Raw genomic sequence first — 18,158 nt, forward strand, 5'->3', positions numbered from 1 at the left:
CATTTCACTAGTCAAACTCCAAGGTCTTAATGAGATGTCACTTGCTCTGAGGTGGATAAAAAGCCCCACATCAAAAGCAATCTATCACATGATTTCAGAATCCCATAGTCTGATTTAATATGCAAGACTTTATTAGAGTAGACTTTATTCAGAAACTCTGATGGAGTCAGTATCGAATGGAAAAAAAATTAAGCTACAAAGTTCTGCAGTTGAATTGAGAGTTGGCAATGGAACAAGTACCCAATGTTAAGTGGAAAGATAAATTTCAGCCTCTTAGTTTAAACAGTGGAATACTTCTATATTGTGGCTTTCAAGAACCAAATGGCTGTAAATTGTGTGATTAATATAAAGGATGACCCCATCCATTTTGCATGCAACTAGAGAACTCTGATTCAAACGACAGTCTTACAGGAAAATTCTAATTCACACTGATGAATGAGAACTGAAATAAAATGAGAAAAAAACTTGAAGAACTTTAAATTCCTAACATCCAACACAGCATTCGTAAGTCCACTCAGAAATACAGCTTTTATACAAGTCTAACAGGAGAAAGCATCACAAAATACATAAGGCAAACTGTATGTTAGTACAATGATTGTCTCAAATGAATTTTTTTTCCTGAAGTATTTCAATATTCACACCCTATCAAGACATACAATTTCATATACATTAACTATATTAATGTAGACCTTTATTTCTGAGAAGTATGCAACTTCTGAGAATTTGGAAATCTTCACCATTTCTGTGATTTCCGAAGTTTGATTTACAACAAGAACTGCTATCAGAGAGCCACATCTGTCTCAAATGTTTAAAAACCAAGCAAAACACCACAAAACACTTTACAGCTACAACACTGTATGATTTGAGGTTTCCTTCCTTTTACTATGCTGCAGCTTGCTCCACAGAAGTATTATCCTAAAGTTGTAAGATCACATCTCCATTTTGCTGCTATGCTTAAAATTAATCCAGAGTATGGCCTATTGCTCTGGTGGCTCTTACTATGACTCACAAGGTACACACTGGCCAGTTCAACCAGAGATTTGTTACTATTACCAGTTTTCCCTCCTACTCTTCAGAAATCAAAGTGTTTTGGTTTTGTTGTTTTGTTTGTTGGTTTTTGGTTTTGTGTCTTGTTGGAGGTTCTTTTTGCTTGTGTGAGGTTTTTTGGTTTGGGGTTTTTTTTGAGGGGGAAGGTTCTTCTGGAAAACAAAACATCAATTGCCAGTTTAATTTTTCCCTGTATTTAAAATTACTTCAAAATGAATCCACATGTTCCTTCTTTGATAATTAATGTTTACTTTGAGCAGTGTAATATCTGAATACTGAAAGATGTAAAAATTGGTGCCTTAGTTTTATATGGTAATAGAACATCATCATTTGAGACTATAAACCAAAATAAAATCTTGCATTTTAAGATTTACAGTCTTAAAAATCACTGTATGAAAGAATTTGAGGGTAAAAACAATTTGAAGGTCAAAAAGCCCCCAGATGAAGAAAACCAGAGCAGTGCTATAAAGCTCAGAGAGAAGAACCATTATTCAAACTACAACTCTTACCTGTCTTTCACAATAAACTTATCTTGATCATCAGTTTCCATTTCTTCAGATTCTTCATTCACAGTTTTAATAATACCATTTTCTTTGTTTTCATCATTCAGAAACTCATACCGCCCATGTTCTAAGGCTGCTCTCCAAGCCTGTCTGTCTGTAACCTGAAGCAAGCATATGAATTTGAGGTTTCTAAAGAATCAAAGGACACAAACTTTTTGTACCCATTACTGCATACATTTAATTTAATTATGCTTTTAGTAAAACCACTGCATGCAAGAGTTCTCATTTAAGTTACAGACTTGATGGCACCACTATGTTCCTACATTCTACCATTTACAAATACCTTAATAGCCCCCAATGTTCCTTGGTAGATCCTGTCTTCAATGTCCAAAAGAAAGTCCCTAAGTCGCAGTTCAAGCTGCTTCTCTGCAGAGAGGTGAGATCCATCATGGACATTCTGCATCCTTCCCCGTCCTATAGGAGGTCTGACGTCAATCTGAGGTTTTTCTGCAAGAACAGCAAGTAATTTGGTGTTAGCAGATCTTGTTTCTTTAAAGAAGCTGTTAGCAGAGAGAACAATAGTACAAGACAGAACAAGCTGAATACATGGGCTCAAAATTCCCTTCCTGTAGCTAGGTGCCAACACCAGTATCTGTGCCAACTAAGGTATCTGATTCAACCAAGCAGGGTAATGATGACCAATAGATGGCCAACAGATGACTGGCATGCACTCAGAACAACACATAAAAGAAACCCATGCTAATGTAAAAAGTTTTTTTTGTCTTAAAATTCCTTCAGAAGTAGTAAATAAGTAACACCAACCTTGCTCTAAGTGCAAGGAAGAAAAAAAGAGAGAATAAAGTCACATTTCTATTACTTGATTGCTCTTACTTCACAAGAGAACTCTTCAACTGTCTTTACCGCATGTATCTTTATCATAGAAACACTTAAAATAATCATGTAAAAATGAAAATCATAAAACCTAACAGAACACAGCAAGATAAAATCTCTTTTAAAAACCTAACCTTAAAACGAAACAAAAAGATATGATACAGGCACAGACAAGACTGACTGCGTCCTCTAATTAAAGGCAGGGAAAAAAGGAGAAAGACAACATGATAATTTATGAAAACAAGGTGAGAGCTGATGATGATGGGCCATCAAGTAAAAACTTACTCCCAAGAGAACTCAAAGTTCATGCAAAAACTCAAAACCCACAGGAAAGAGCTGAAAGTCTGCCCAAATCCTAAATTAGTGCTTGCAAGTCTGCATAGGTGATGAACATTTTTGTTCACAGGATTTACCTTAAAACCTTTGAGTGCAGTGATAAGAAGCTACATGCAACAATTTAAGGGGTATTTAATAAATTCAATAAATAAAGCTGTTGCTAAAAAAGCGCAGGATGAATTTCTAAGATGCTCTCAATTGCTGAAACAATTCCCTGTAACTGAAAGTAATCATGCAAATAATCTCAAAATGTAGACTAGCAACTCTAATGCCTGGACGTGGGAAACGTCCTTTTTAAGTTTAAAAGCCAAGAAGAAATGCAGTATTTTTCTTGAGCAGAACCAGAAAAGCAGCCACTGCTTTTCAAATAATTGACAAGGAAACACTAGCAGATGCTGGAATAAAATCAAGTAATAGCACAAATCACTTTTATTTCCATGCTTTTTTGAGCAGGAACTGGAAAAGGAAGAAGCACAGCCTACAGTGCAGGAGAATCCCTCTTGTCCTGCAAATCATTTGAGTGAAGGCAATAGGGCAGCATCTGGAGTCCACAGCAGAAAAGCTGCCAACCAAGTGTGTCTACATACGGCTATTTATCATTGCTTACCACACAGTGGTGTGGCACCACTGGTATTGGACCACTACATTTGAATTTTCTTGATCTCTATTAAAATGAAGCTCAAAGCTGCCTCTTTTTTATTTTTTTTAATTAAAATCAATGTTATTCTTCAGTTCTAACAATGAAAGAGAAGAAAAATCTATGACTGTGGACATCAAGTTGCTTCAGAGCAGAAAGCAACACACAAAATACAGATAAAGGTGCAGCAATGAAGAAAATAAGGAACCATACAAACTCAAACATAACAGAAGATGATGGAGATTTTCTCACCAAAAAAAAAAAATCCCAATATAGAAAAAAGGCCTCCAAATAAAGCTTAATTACTATGCCAAACCTCTGCCCTGTGCTAGCTTCCACCAAAATAAATGGTAGATCAGTTATTAATTTAGCAGTATCCGGTGTGCTCACTGCATGTCCTAGCATACACATGCTAGGAAAACAGAATTTGTGTCTGCTGTGGATAATTCTCCCTTGCCCCACCACAGATAACCTCAAAACCTCAAGGTAATGTGCTGTAATTAAAAACAACATGCAACTTCTTGAGTCTTACCCTAGGGAGCCTCACTTTGGTAACATTGTTTACCAACCAACAGGCTATAAGCAAGCCAGCTGTAAGCCTGTATGAGCAGAATTTTATCAGTGATTGGAGACAATGCCTTGCCAATCAATGGCAAAATACTTGGCTAGGAGAAAAAGGAAAAACCTCTAAATCCTAGGTCTAGGATAGTTTTCAGTATACTCCTATGTTTAAAAACCCATAAAACATCTGCTATCCTGCTGTTCTCTTCTGTACTGAGTGTCTGCCACAGGAAGTAAAGGGAAAAAAATCCCAGAAAAGAGTAATATCACAAAATGCCACTGCACTGATGTTAATCCATGTAACAACCAATACAGCTACACAGCTTTTTAGCACGTATTAATTTTATTCTCCAGTTAATCTTTTTCCAAAGCTAAAATTACTTCCTAAAGTTGTCTGTTTAAAAGCCAATCCTGGTTTACTAAGCAAGAAGATCATGGAAAAATTATTGCCTTTTTTTAGCATGAAACACTACAAAATACCACAAAGGTCTGTCAAGCAGGAAGGGAAAAAAAAAAAGGAAGGGAAAAAAACCAAATATGTTTTCCATCGAGTGAAAAAAAGCTTAAGAATAATTCTTATATCTTAGAAATTACAGTTAAATTGGAACTAGAGGTTTCTATAATACTATAAAGAAGCTTTATCTGTAGAAGCAAATTAAGACCAAGAACCTTTCATTTACCTGGAATATGGAATTTCTCCACAGGAAAACTGCTTAGTTGTTCATATATTCTACTTTTCTCTTGTAAAAGAGTTTCTTTTAAGGCACTCTCCCTATGTCCTCGGGAATTGAGAGCCTCTAGGAGTTGGTCCAGTTGTTCCCGAGAACTGTAAAAGCACCAACGGTTTGGTTTGTATACTGGCCTTGGCACCTCTACGACAACACTGGTGTGGGAATCTTGGTCAATATTGGAGGTAGATTCAGAGGATTTCAAAGACTCTCCAGTTTTACTGAATACCTGAGGTTCATTTGTGCAAGACTGTCCACTATTCTGAAAGGAAGAGGTTCGAGGCAACAACATGTCTTCTGTGAGACCCGAATAGTCCTCCTCTACAAACAATCCAGGAACAGAAGGGAAAATCCAGTAGCGTCGGTAGAGACGGTCACGACCCAGTGGGGTGATATTTGTGCAGGCTGTTGCATTCTGAATCTTTTCTAACAGTTCCTTCTCCTTCTTTTGCTGTTCCTGTTTTAAAGCTTCTTCATCTTCAGCAGTAAGAGGTTCACTCTTTTCACAAGTGGTCTCTTCTTGTCTTGTAAATTCTTTATACCCATTTTGCCCTCTCCTTCCTAAAGTTAAAAGAAGTACGATAGCAATTAATTTACAATTTCTTTTAACCAAAAACTCAAGTATAGGGCAGGTTTTTAGTTCTGTCCCTTTCTGGTTATCCAAACTTACACTGTCAAAAGACCATCAACTCAGCCACGAGACAATGCTAGTTTTATTAAAGAAAAACTCAAGCAATTAACCCCCATTCCCTTGAAGAATGGGCAGCCATTTTAAATACACCTTCACTTTGCAGAAACTAGACTAAATCTCGTTTACTGGCAGACACTATCTTCTTCAATATCATACAAAAAGAACCAAAATTTTAAGGACGCAAAAATTTATTACAGAAACATCTTATAAGGATAAAGTAAAATTCTAGAAGTTTCACTACTGAATACAAACTATGATTCGGATTTTATTTATCATACTCAAAATGATCATCTTAAACCCCTAAAGGTCCCAAAGAAAGACCAGAATCCCTACATAGCAGCTTTTATGGTATACTCAGATATCTTACTTGATCACTTTAATTTTTAAATGTATTTACTATCATTTCCCCCCCTCAGTTTGTACCAGCTGAAAACATTTCAGTTCACATCTTTAATTTACTGAAGTATTAAGTCCTGGTGGTCATCTAGAACAGTATGTCTCATAACTGATGCATGCAACCTGAAAGTCAGCACTCAAGTTCTATATGTTTCCAGTGTAACCTTCAGTTCCCTAGTTGTAGGAATGAAATAATAACACTTGTTTGTCATTCAGTCACGATGCCTCAAAACATGGGTATTTGAGAAACCTGAAAATCTGTTTAGTATCTCATTGCTCTGCCATGACAAAGCTGTACTAACAGGTAAATCTGTATTACTGAATGACTCAGAATTTCCACCCCAGGTAGCATTAGGAACTGTACAAGTTTGCCACTTAAGTCCACAATCATCCAGGACTCACTGGCGCAGATACCAGCACAAAGCCTTCCCAGCCGAAAGACACAGATGAGCTAGCAGTGCAAAGCCATCAACAATTCATCCTCCTGTGGTGACATCTATGTTTAGTTAGGAACACCAGGCTGTACCATTTACTACGCTACAGTTCCTACTAGCACACTGCTGAGGAAATTAAATCTAGGTATGTCTGGTTTATTCTTGCATTGGAGGCGTGCTGCTTGATTAACAAAAGTAAACTACACCCAAATGCCTGATCTAACATTTTCTTTTGAAATACCAGTTGATTTTGCAGAAAAAATCTCAAACCCACACCCTCTCCCCTATTAGAGGAAACTCCTACAATTCTCTGTACGAGGGCAAGTACTTGTAAAGGGTTTTTAGGTAACACCATAACATTTTTTAGACAAAAGAGGAATCCACACAGCACATATGGAAGACAAGAAGAAACAGAAGTGTCAAAGAACATACAGCTGACCGTAAGAACTACACCAGGCTGGCTCAATGTACTTAACAGCCCATTACGATCATGTTCAAGCGTGGGGTTTTTTTTCCTCAAAAGAAAATTACAGCAAAGACTGATACTTTTACTATGAAACACAAGAGCACGCAAGGTGCATGCACGCAGGTGCACAGGTTCACAAACAAATTCATTATAGCATTACCTCTCCGTCGTTTTTTGTTTGGTCCCGGCTCTTCTTCATCCTCTGTGGCTGTGTCCATGTCTTGCTCTTTACGTTCCATCTCTTTGCTCTCTGTACTAGTATCGAGGTCTTCCCGTTCCTCCTCCCTGACACAGCAATATAAACAAAAGGTGACTAACTAACCAATCGTGCAATGATATGAATGATAAAAAATACACAGTAAAACATGACATCTTTGACACTAAGAGTATTTTTATCTCCCAAGTACTTTACTAGTAAAATACCCATAATGCTCTTAAAAAATAAAGTGTAAATTACAGACTATATTAAAGCCCAAAAGAAACACACTGAACTGTAAATGTGAAATTCTATATTAAAGACTAAAACTTGCTCTTTGGCACCCACACTTTCATTTGAAGAGTATTATTATTATTATAATCAGATTGCTTTTGGAGACATCTTAGTGTAGTCCTATTGCTGTAAATTTTTTTCATGTCTACGAAAAGTTTCCTTTCAAAATTTATATACCATTCTGTAAAATGCCTGTTACATATTTTTGCTTCATCTAGCAAATATAATTAATAACCTGTAGAAACACAGGCAGTTTTACAAGGTAACTTTTTTACCAATTCTACACCACTATGAAGAAATATAAAATCAACATTAAGGACAATATACTTAGAATATACCTTTGTATATGAGTCAATGAAACTACACATGTGAGGTCTGGCCACAAAGCTTAAAAGTACTATATGATATACATCACAGTAATATTATGTATCATACCCAACAGATATTTCTACAGCAGGAATTCTTTGCTCCTCCTCCTTCAGCTTCTCTTGTTTCTCTTTCATTTTTAACTCTTGTTCTTTTAATCTTTCTTCTCTTTTCTTACGTATCCTAATAGTAAGAAGGATGTAGAAAAAAAGTTGCAATTAATCTACTGTCTGGTCTTGTCCACATCTTTTTTCTTTTATACTAAAACATCATCCAGAAATAGCATCAATATGGGAAAACACAACATTTTGCACAACAAAGTTTCACTCCTGTCTACTGTCCCAGGAAACCAGCATAGAACAGAAACATTACTACTGTTTCTCATACGCCTTCTGCAATCAAGGGATTAGCCTCATTTGTAGCACCAAAATTTAATTTTCCATATCCTAGTTCTACCTTGCTGCTGCTGCCTCTCGTTCTTTGCGATGCTGCTCTGCCTTTAATTCCCGAAACTCCTGTTTTGCTTGTCGCAGCACATCAACAGAGTCCTCAATGAAATCTCGAGTGGAGACCAGAGTCAGAAGTTTCCCACAGAGAGCATGAAGGATCTTCATCTTTTCTCCTAATAAAATTTGAGCCAATGTTTATATTTCACTATGCAATTTATAATAAGACCCTTACAAACTCCAATTTGGAGTCTGGAGATTTGTTCTCACTTAAGAGCAAGTGAACAAACATTTGTAGTGCACTAGGTGCACTCATAGAAACATTTCCTCAAAGCATATCTGCTTTGCTCAGAGACATAAGCCTTTATTTTTCATTTATTAACTTTTACCACCAGAAGAAGTAGTAAAATGCAGCATTATCTTCAAAATAGAGATAAGGGAACAATAGATAGAAATTTTTCTCTGTTTCCAAATAATGAACAAAAGACCCAAATACAAATAGGGGGGGAAAAAACAGGGGTTGACTCAAACAGCCCACTGGCTTCTTCCAGAGAGATCCCCTTACGCAAGTAACACTAACATTTTTAAAATTAAATGGAAGAAAAGCTACTCAGAAGTAACAAGACTGCCTAGCTCTGCCATCTCCGATGTGGTGGGATGTGTTTGTGGGGACTGAAGCATAGGGGTGAGTGTTGGTCTACGTATAACCCCCAGAGATCCTTTCCAAACTCAATTATTCTATGATACAGTAAATTCTGACCATTATTAGCCCGAAGCAGTTGCAAAATTGATCATTTATTCAGCAATCTAATAATCTCTAACATGTATTGCCCTTTATTACCTGGCAACAAATCATATACTGAGGTACTTGAAAGTTTCTTCAAGAGACCAGGATTACTTAATCTCAGCTCCATGCAAGCATCATCAGTAGTATCAAACCCTCCTCGTTTCTGGTAACGGTATTTTGCATTGGCTGATGTTATATCAGCACCTGATGCTAGAATGTGAAGTCTGAGAATCTCAGAAAGAGTGCAGCTATCAAGATCCAAGTTTTTCAAATTGCAGCCTACAGTTGAGAAGAATGAACAGTTATTTTATATAGACATTTAAATGTACATAAATATAAAAATAGTTCTTTAAAATACAGAGTAAAATAATAACAGTAACAAAACAAGAAGTGAAACCCACACATACCCTGATGTAACTGGGGCCAAGCAGCTGCCAAAGTTGCAACTGCAGACAGAGCAGATTTTGTGGGGTCTGCATCTTCATCCAAAGCCTCTGTTAAATCTTTAAGGAAATAAACACTTTATTCTAGCGCAAATTAAAACTTGTACTGTGGAGGGGAGGAGAGGAAGCTGTGTTTTTAGAGTTGCAGACAAAGCAAAAAGAGGGATGACATTTACAAATGCATCAATGTATTCAAAACTCAGTTCAACATCCAAAAAAATATTTACAGATCTTTAAAAGCAACTTTAAAAATCCAACTAAAAGCTAAGTACATGCACCGCATGCTATATATAGTGAGAACACCATATAAGCTGTTAAAGCAACTGCAACACACAAAACATGCACAATGGCAACAGAAAAGGCAGCAAGAACAAACCCAGAACACGCTTGAAAGCGCAGACGAGTAGCAATGCAAGAATGCCTGTATTTCCTTTCCTCTAATGAACTGTTTTTCTCATCATAATTTTGTTTTTAGCAAGCATAACTCAAACCAATCATGTATTTTGATACTGGCTATCACCATTCACTTTATACTTTCCATCTGTAACTCGGATACAGCCTGTTCTGTACAAACACAATTACTAAGACATTACAAATAAATCATACTTCACCAAATCAAGCATTGATCAAGCAAACTGACCAGGAAAGCAGGGAAGTGAAAGGGAGAAACAGCAAACTCCTGGTTCTTAAGCAAAGGTTTCCTCAGCATTTACAGGTATTTCTCCAGAGGGTTAACAGAGTATTTTCAGCACTGTATGCTGTTTCAACAACTTCACTTTATTCAAATCCAAATAATTAAGCAGCTAAGGTCACCAAGTCAAAATAAAACCACATATACAAACTATACATAAAACTCAAATCCACCATAGCCCTCTACAGTGATTAATGCTGTTTGAAGACTGTTACCCAGACACTGCAAAATTAATCTCTGCACCTCCCCTATCACTTTAACTATGCAACACACTTTGAGAAAGTACTGTTGACCCCAAAACTGCACATCCGTGGTGTTCCCTGTTGCAGAAATGCTGCCTGTACAGAATTTAACTGAGCAAACATGCTGACTACTGCTAGTTTGGTTAGCCAGAATTACAAAGCCAAGACTATGTAACTCTTTTACGGAAAAGAAGATGTCTGAACAAGAGTGACAAGAAATGAAAGTTCTGAGGCAAGTAAAACATAATAAATGAAGGGCCTTACCCACAGCTCTGCTAAACTAGGAACAAAATGGCAGACTTTTGCAATTGTCAGCCCCATGATGCCAAATTAAAATATGAAAGTTACATTATGTTTTTTCTGATCAGCCATATGAATAATTTAGAATCTAATCAACTATTCTACTGATTACCTGATAATGGAATTCTTGCTTGTATTGCCAAGGCAATACTCTCAGTAGTTAACAAATACAGTTCAATTGCTGAATTCAACAGTAATTAAAATACAGTCTAAATTTATTAACACTGTTTCAAATCTGTAACTTTATTCAATTAACAAGAGCAGCCTCTGTTATTGAAGACAGTTCCCATGCTTTATATAAAGATAATTTATAGACTGGACATAAATCTTAAGCATGAAAATAAACAATCTTCAAGGGAAGAATTAAAGGAACCTTCATGTAACTCACACATCTGGCTTGCAGGGGCACCACAGAGTTCACCTGACCTCAAACAGGGAGTGCTCTTATGTACATACCTCTAATGAAATAAAGGCTAGTTAGGATGGGTCAAAGGTTCTCTTTTAGTCAGCAAATTTGGCAGTCCATAAACACAGGACCACAAACTTGTAACAAAACCTGCACTTCCTTCTGATCAGTGGTTAGTATGCACTGAATGCCTCTGAAAATAGGAGCAACATCAGCTTTAGAGCAAAGACCAAAGTCAGAGTGACTGTGAGGGTCTTTACTGAAAGAATACACATGGTAGTATCCAGGAGCTGTGGATGCATTACTTCAAGTCTCGAAGGACAATGAATATTCAATTCTCCAATACAGTTGTGCTAGAGAGTTTTAACTTTTAATCCAGTTAGGTACAGATTTTTTTGTAAATACGGCATCTTTGAGAAGACTTAGGAAAATGACTTGTTTCCTGACCCTCAGGAGAAACATGTAACAGTGCTGGAGGAAGAGGACAAAGGTAAAGATGCTTCCTGCACCTCTAAAACACAAGCAATGCTGTTAAAAGCTTATTATGCTTTGCTGGATACAATCATAATAACAATGTGCTTCCTTTTTTCTCTATTTCCTCTCCCCAGACCCTGCGGTCCATGCCCAGTTTAAGGCTTAAATTTCAGATAAAAGAGAAAAAAAAAAGTCCATTTACATACAATATCCATGCATAATAAGACAAGGTTAAACAAAGGAATGCCATAAATCATGCAGCTTAAAGTTAATATCAATGCAATTTCAGCTTTTCAGCAGTAAAATTAAAGATCTGACCTTTGGTCTCAGCATCAGCTATTTGATCTTTGGCCACTTCCTCCTCCTCTTCGGCCATTGCCTGAAAGATGGCAGTCAGGAAGAAAAACAGCAATTCACATAGTGGGCCTTCAGTGTCATTTCCTACAAGAGCTTCCTCTAAAACCTCTGTGAATAAAGTTTAAGAAGCGTCACTTTTGCCGCAAAGTTGGAAAAAAATATATGTACTGAAGAATGAAAACATTTTTTTTTCCTTCAGGTATGATAATTAAATTACGTTTCCATAATTTATTGCACATATTCCTAGAGTGATGGTGTCATAAAGAGTGCTGACTAAACATTGTTTTCTTACTATATAATTGCAATAAAAAAGTAAAAGTAGATATTTTAATAAGCAGAGTAACAACTTGTACACCAAAATTGCTTTTGATTTTACAATTCCCTTGGATCTGACCATGAACTGAAAACTGGATTGATATGCATGCGTTAACACTGACAGATGAAAGCCACACAAAAATTCTTTAGTAGTGGTACTTGTGTGCACTGAAGATGTTTGGTTGTTTGGTAGAAGGGAAACCACCAAAGTGGGCACCTTGCCACATAAACCACAACTTGCCTAAAGTCACTCCTTCAGGAAATTCATCTTGAAGATCAAAAAGTTCCCCAAAAGCATGTAAAAACTCCAAAACCATCAGAGCATCACCGAAGATTTCAGGAGGAAGTCTTGTCTTCACTGGCATTGGAATGGGAAGTTCCTGCAAACCAAATGGGACCACTTAATACAGTATTTGGTTTGTGCAAAGTACACAAGTGATGAAAACCAAAGAGTCTATTATTCTAAGTAATGTATTTCTTGAGTTTCTCTACTCTTTACTAAAAAGAGTCCCACAGGACACATGATCAGTTATCACGGTAACACTGGTGATACTACTAACTTTGGAAACCAAAGAGCATGAGACTTGAATGCAAAGTTTTTGAGAAAGAAGTTTACTCATGTCTATGAAGTTAATACCACTACAAGTTAAGAACATTGGCTGTCAAGATTTTTCTTTTACACTTGTATTGTTTCACAAGAGTTTTGAATTTCAGTTTCCTGAACTATCTGGACAAGCAAAAATAAACATACTCTTAAAAGTCACTTATGACTGCTTGCAAAGACAAGCAAACCAAACCCCCAACACGTTCACGTAAAACAAGCCCTTCTAATACTAAGATATGCAACATCATGTCTAACTACTGTGTGTTCTGGTAGTGGTTTTTTTGCATTTGTAAAGCCCTTATAGTAGCTGAAGACATAAAGGGAGCTGATGTAACCACATAACAAGATCACTTAAGAGATCATCTCCAAATCACAAATGACAACGTCTAACACCTTTTGATTTTGAAATTACTATCTTCACGTAATTCTTCAAGATTTGTCTTTGCTTACTATTTCTTAGCACACATAGTTGAACAATTTCCAGAATGATGTCACTTTTCTGTAAATGTGGTAGTTCACAAGTATTAAAAAGAAGAAAGCCAAACACTGTGCTTCAGAAGAATACAGCAAGGTTTTTCATAAATTTCCTGAGAAGTGAATCTTTTCAAAAGAAGTTCACATCTAAACTCATCTTTATTTATAGTCTTGTCAATTCACAAAATCACAAAATAAAATATTATTTTGAGTTGGAAGGGAACCACAGAGACCTTAAATTCCAACTCCTGGCCCTGCACAGGACCATTCATGTAAAGAATCACACCTTGTGCCTAAGAGCATTGTCCAAATGCGTCTTGAACTCTATCAGGCGTGGTGCTGTGACCACCTCCCTTGGGAGCCTGTTCCAGTACCCAACCACACTCTGGGTGAAGAAGCTTTTTCTAACATCCAACCTAACCCTCCCCTGACACAACTTCAGCCATTCCCTTGGGTCCTGTCCCTGTCATCACAGAGCAGAGATCAGGGCCTTCCCCTCCTCTTCCCGTCACAAGGAAGCTGGAAATGCAGTGAGGTCTCACCTCAGCCTCCTCCAGGCTGAACAGACCAAGGGAGCTCAGCCACTCTTCATACAGCTTCCCTTTCAGCCCCTTCACAATCCTTTTTTCCCTCCTATGGACACTCTCTAATAGCTTAATGTCTTTCTTATATTGCAGCGCCCAAAAATCACACAGTACTCTAGGTAAGGCTGCACCACCAGAGTAGTGGGCAGAGTAGAACAGCAGTCTCACTGTAGTGATGGCACTGCTTTTCCACCCCTCCTTTTTTCCTTCCAGTAGAAATAGAGCAGCACTGTTTCCACAGCTTGCTCTCATTTCAGCAATGGCCTTTTCCCTTCCTTCAGCATTTTTTTCCCTTTCTACATAGCTAAGAGTTTTCACACCCATCTTCAATGGCCATACAGCTCTCCTTGCAAAAGTGTTCAGCTCTCATATTCCTCACAATCAATGCTTCCACTTGAATTCATTTAAGACTCTCCTTTATTTCCACTTGCCCTCCTTGCACTTGTTATATTTCTGTTTATCTCAAGCTTTCACCCTTGTGTTTCTGACAATTTTTTCCCTTTGGCTATCCCTTGCCAAAATCAATCCCAATAATATATAACACTAGAAAATCTTCTGTTACACACACCCACACCATACTCTTGTGTGAAACCTAAGTTCTTTGAGAAGCAAATTCTTGTTTACTTTCTACAGGTTTCCAGTACCATCATGAGAGATGCTCATTAAACATGATATATATAGTATATATAGTATATTGGTACAGTTTGAATCAGAAGAATGCCACAGGATACAACAAGCCAATGTCTTTTCTAACTTTGCAGCCAAAAATATAGTTTTTTCATTACTCAAATCTCACATTTCTTCTGAGCGAGCTCATATTGTATATTTAACAGAAAAATCAGATATACTCATTACCCTCCACTCAGTAATGCCATCACTTTGAACATACTCCATGTAGACTGAGCACAGCCTCTAATGCTTTTCTGGAGGTTGAAAATGCAGAGGCAGATGATCCCATTAACACTACCACTGGGAAATATGTATTACACACTGCAGGTGACTCACAGCATCTAGCATTCCAACCAGATCTAGATTTGCCTCTGCATTAGGGAATCTAATCCATCTGGGGACCCTGCAAACCACAATCTTCAGCTATTCCAAATTCAATCATACCTTAAGGTCATCACACTCCATATCTTCTCTAGGCTTACTCCACTGTTTCAGGTATTCCACATATTTTCTTTTTTCTTCACGCAGCTTCTCTCTTTCCTGAAAAAAAAAGTCAAAATTGTATATAAATATTGTTACATGGCCTCACTGCAATTTCTAAAACTGCACCACTTACTATTCAATCACACTGAAAAGTAAAAAATCACATTTAATTAGAATGCAGTAATCTATTTATTAATATTTTGTAGATAATGGTACTGGCAAAAATATTTAAATGAGGTGATACTTTGTTGGATTAGTTGCTACTTTTGTTGGGAGGTGTTTTGGGTTTCTTTTTGATGGAAGTGGCTGAAGTATCAAAAACTAGACAGCATTTATGAAAGTTGCCCCAAAAAAAACCATCAAAAAAAGATAGTGAATGTGGCTGTAGTAAAATATAATGGAATATATAATTTTTTCATATTCAAGTAGACAAAAAGTTATTTAGAAATTTACATCCAAAGAGAATCCACAAAGAAACCCACAACTATTAGATATGCTGTCAATCTGATGCTGAACAGATTCTTCAAAGATAAGACAACCATTAAATTAAATAGTTTTATGCGTTATTGGCAAAAAAAACCCCAAGCCCACCACATTTCTTCAGAAGCAAGTTCAAATTCAAAACGAACTTTTTGGTAAGCTAGAATTACAGAGTTATGTTAATCAGAAATACAGCCCATCATCAAATCTTGTAACTGCCTATTCTTCTAAAGTGCATTTTTAGGAACTGAAAATGAAAAATGGAAAATAACTTGAAACAACGACTAAGAAACAAAGAAACTAGAAAGACATGATACTGTTCCTATATGAAACACATATACTTCAAAAGAATTACTTTTTCCTTTTCCATTTTGAGTCTCTCTTTCTCTTCCTTCTTTTTCATCCTTTCTTCTTCCACAATTTTCTTTAATTCTTCTCTCTTCTTTTCCTTATCTTCCTTCTCCTTTTTCCTAGCTTCTATAGCATTTGCCTTCTCTTGTTTTAATTTAGCTTTTTCAAAAGCTATAAAGGAAATAAAACGAGTTATTTTTTCTTTTGTAAAATGTTTAACTGATAAATAGACTGATCTTTTTATAATTACTATATGAAAAAGATATTGTTATGAAGACTGAATTGTTTCCACACCAACCAGAAATTCAAACACTTGGAAGTTCTTTACAGAATCCAAGTTTCAAGCCTATGTGTTAGACATGTTTTACGAGGTTGTCAACAGGTAATAAACTTAAATATATCTGGTTTTATGAGTATATAGAAGGTGATTTTTTGTTTATTGGTTTCTATCAATTGACACATAAAGATGAGAACTGATTCCAACGTATAATTACAGCAACATATTTAGTAATGACTGGTTAATAGAAGCATGCCACAACCAGGTGTGGCACACAACCATCAAATAGCTGTGACAGTAACAACCTTTAAATAAGTGATCTTTAAATATTTAGTTATTACTAAATTACTTAAGTCAATACTTTTAAAACCTATGTAGTATGTTTTGTTCAAATTTTACTTCAGTTACACAGTTTAAGCTGAACTTTAAATTATATTAAATGCTACTGCTTGAAGAGATGCAGATTTCTTTGCAGTCATGCGTAGAAGAAAAACAGGATATAAATTTCCACTTTCTGTGGACAGACAGTGCCTATCAGCCCATACACAGGCTAACAAATAAAAGGAGGTCTTACTGTTTTAATTGAATAAACAGGAAAGCTAGGATCATAAGTGAATGAAAAGAGAAAAGACCCTTACTCTTACCAAACAGATAGTACTAGCAAGATTTTTGTTGTATTTTCCTATCACATTCTGAAAAAATGCTAGATTCCTTCCACAGATAGCTACTGCACATACCAGCAATGTCTCTACCTGGCAAACAAATGCATCAGTGAAGCTCATCCCCTGGGTCTTCAACATACTGAGAAGGTTAATTTTTCAAGGTACTTGGTATTTTGCTACCTTTTCACATTGTGAAATGTGCCTTAACTAGTCTTCTAGAAGCTGCAGTTTCTGTCCAGACAGGAGAGGAAGCAGCTTTGATGCTGATCAGCTGTTACCTTGGTCTATGCTGTCATTCCCAACACATGAACAAACAGATGCTTGTTGTGCAAGAATGTGGACACACAAATTTAATGGAACACGTGAAATTCTAGTGTCCCCATCTCCCATAAAAGAAAAGCCCAAAGCAGCATCAGATAACTTTCCTGTTATTTAAGTAGATATTGGACTAGGTAATTTCTAAATGTCCCTGCCATCTTAAAAAATTCTATGTTCAAGGAAATGGGAGGCTGGAAACAGAAGTCCACTAAAACACTTCCACAGATGAAAACCATTCCTTAGGAAGGACACGAGTCCTTACAATCCTGAAAAGTATGTCCTTGTCTGACCTTTGTCCTCAGGAACACATACCAGTTTATCTGATTAAACCCAAACAAAAGGCATAAGGGTCCCCTTACTTCATTTGAAATAAAATTTAAATTGATCAGGAACAGGTCAAAACTAAGCCAAAATAATTAAATCAGTCCAAACTAAAAATCTCTGAAATGATTTGTGCTCTTTTAAACCAAAATAATTCAGAATATATTTCAGTTCTTTTAAATTTTGAGACTGTTGTAAGAGGAAATGCATAAATGGAAAAACTGATAGATTTGTGTTATACATTCATGCTTTGAATGTATAACCTTCACCTGGTAATGGGTTAATTTTACCTTGTGCTGGTAAAATTAACCCATAACTTCACTATCCAAGCTTCTACAAAAAATTACTTAGGTCTTTATCTCAGAGAGAAATCAACATAGTTGGACCACAAGCTTCCCACATTTCCCTAATTTAGTCAACTAACAAGGGAAAAAAACCCAAAAACCAGGAAACAAGCACAAGTAAGCTAAGTGTTGAAAAGGGTACCTAGCCATTGTGGCATGGCAGTACACTCTTAATACATTTTCCCTTTGAAAGGTACAACCCCAGAAATACTGTAATTATGGCCTGCTCTCAAACCTGCGAAAACTGGTTCTACTGGTCATATGAGTAAACTTCAACTTACCTATGGCCTGCACATCATCTTTTTGCTTCTGGAACCTTGCCCTTTCCCTTGATACTTTACTTTTGCTTCCTGGGGTGTTTTGTTTAGGTGTAATATTGTCCTCCTGGATAAAGAATTTGGAGGTGGAGAAGAAGAAAAAAAAAAAGAAAAAAGAACATAATAACTACAGTGAAATGACCAGCCAAAGATAATCCAGATTTTTCAACTGGTCTCTAGAACACAATGAAGTAGTATAGTGACAAAGAATCTCAGTGTTTAAACATAGGCAAGTGACATACCTGTATCTGAGGGTGACATAATTTT

The 18,158-nt window shown here is 36.6% G+C and overlaps 1 protein-coding gene across 3 annotated transcripts in view; it reads right to left on the reverse strand.

Annotated features, from left to right (window-relative positions):
- The window catches only part of BAZ1A (bromodomain adjacent to zinc finger domain 1A), a 65,475-nt gene that overhangs the window by 15,595 nt on the left and 31,722 nt on the right, over nt 1–18,158 (reverse strand). For all 3 annotated transcript variants that reach the window (XM_015629831.2, XM_033515361.1, XM_033515362.1), the window contains 13 exons: nt 17,856–17,958; nt 15,657–15,823; nt 14,783–14,878; nt 12,249–12,387; nt 11,654–11,800; nt 9,187–9,282; nt 8,834–9,058; nt 8,003–8,168; nt 7,616–7,729; nt 6,851–6,975; nt 4,656–5,264; nt 1,894–2,057; nt 1,557–1,711 (listed from right to left, as the gene is read on the reverse strand). In XM_015629831.2, the coding sequence (XP_015485317.1) occupies nt 1,557–1,711; nt 1,894–2,057; nt 4,656–5,264; nt 6,851–6,975; nt 7,616–7,729; nt 8,003–8,168; nt 8,834–9,058; nt 9,187–9,282; nt 11,654–11,800; nt 12,249–12,387; nt 14,783–14,878; nt 15,657–15,823; nt 17,856–17,958 (2,306 nt within the window). The remainder of the gene's footprint in view (nt 1–1,556; nt 1,712–1,893; nt 2,058–4,655; nt 5,265–6,850; nt 6,976–7,615; nt 7,730–8,002; nt 8,169–8,833; nt 9,059–9,186; nt 9,283–11,653; nt 11,801–12,248; nt 12,388–14,782; nt 14,879–15,656; nt 15,824–17,855; nt 17,959–18,158) is intronic.

The sequence above is a fragment of the Parus major genome, chromosome 5 (assembly GCF_001522545.3).
Source record: "Parus major isolate Abel chromosome 5, Parus_major1.1, whole genome shotgun sequence".
Taxonomy (NCBI): Eukaryota; Metazoa; Chordata; class Aves; order Passeriformes; family Paridae; genus Parus; species Parus major.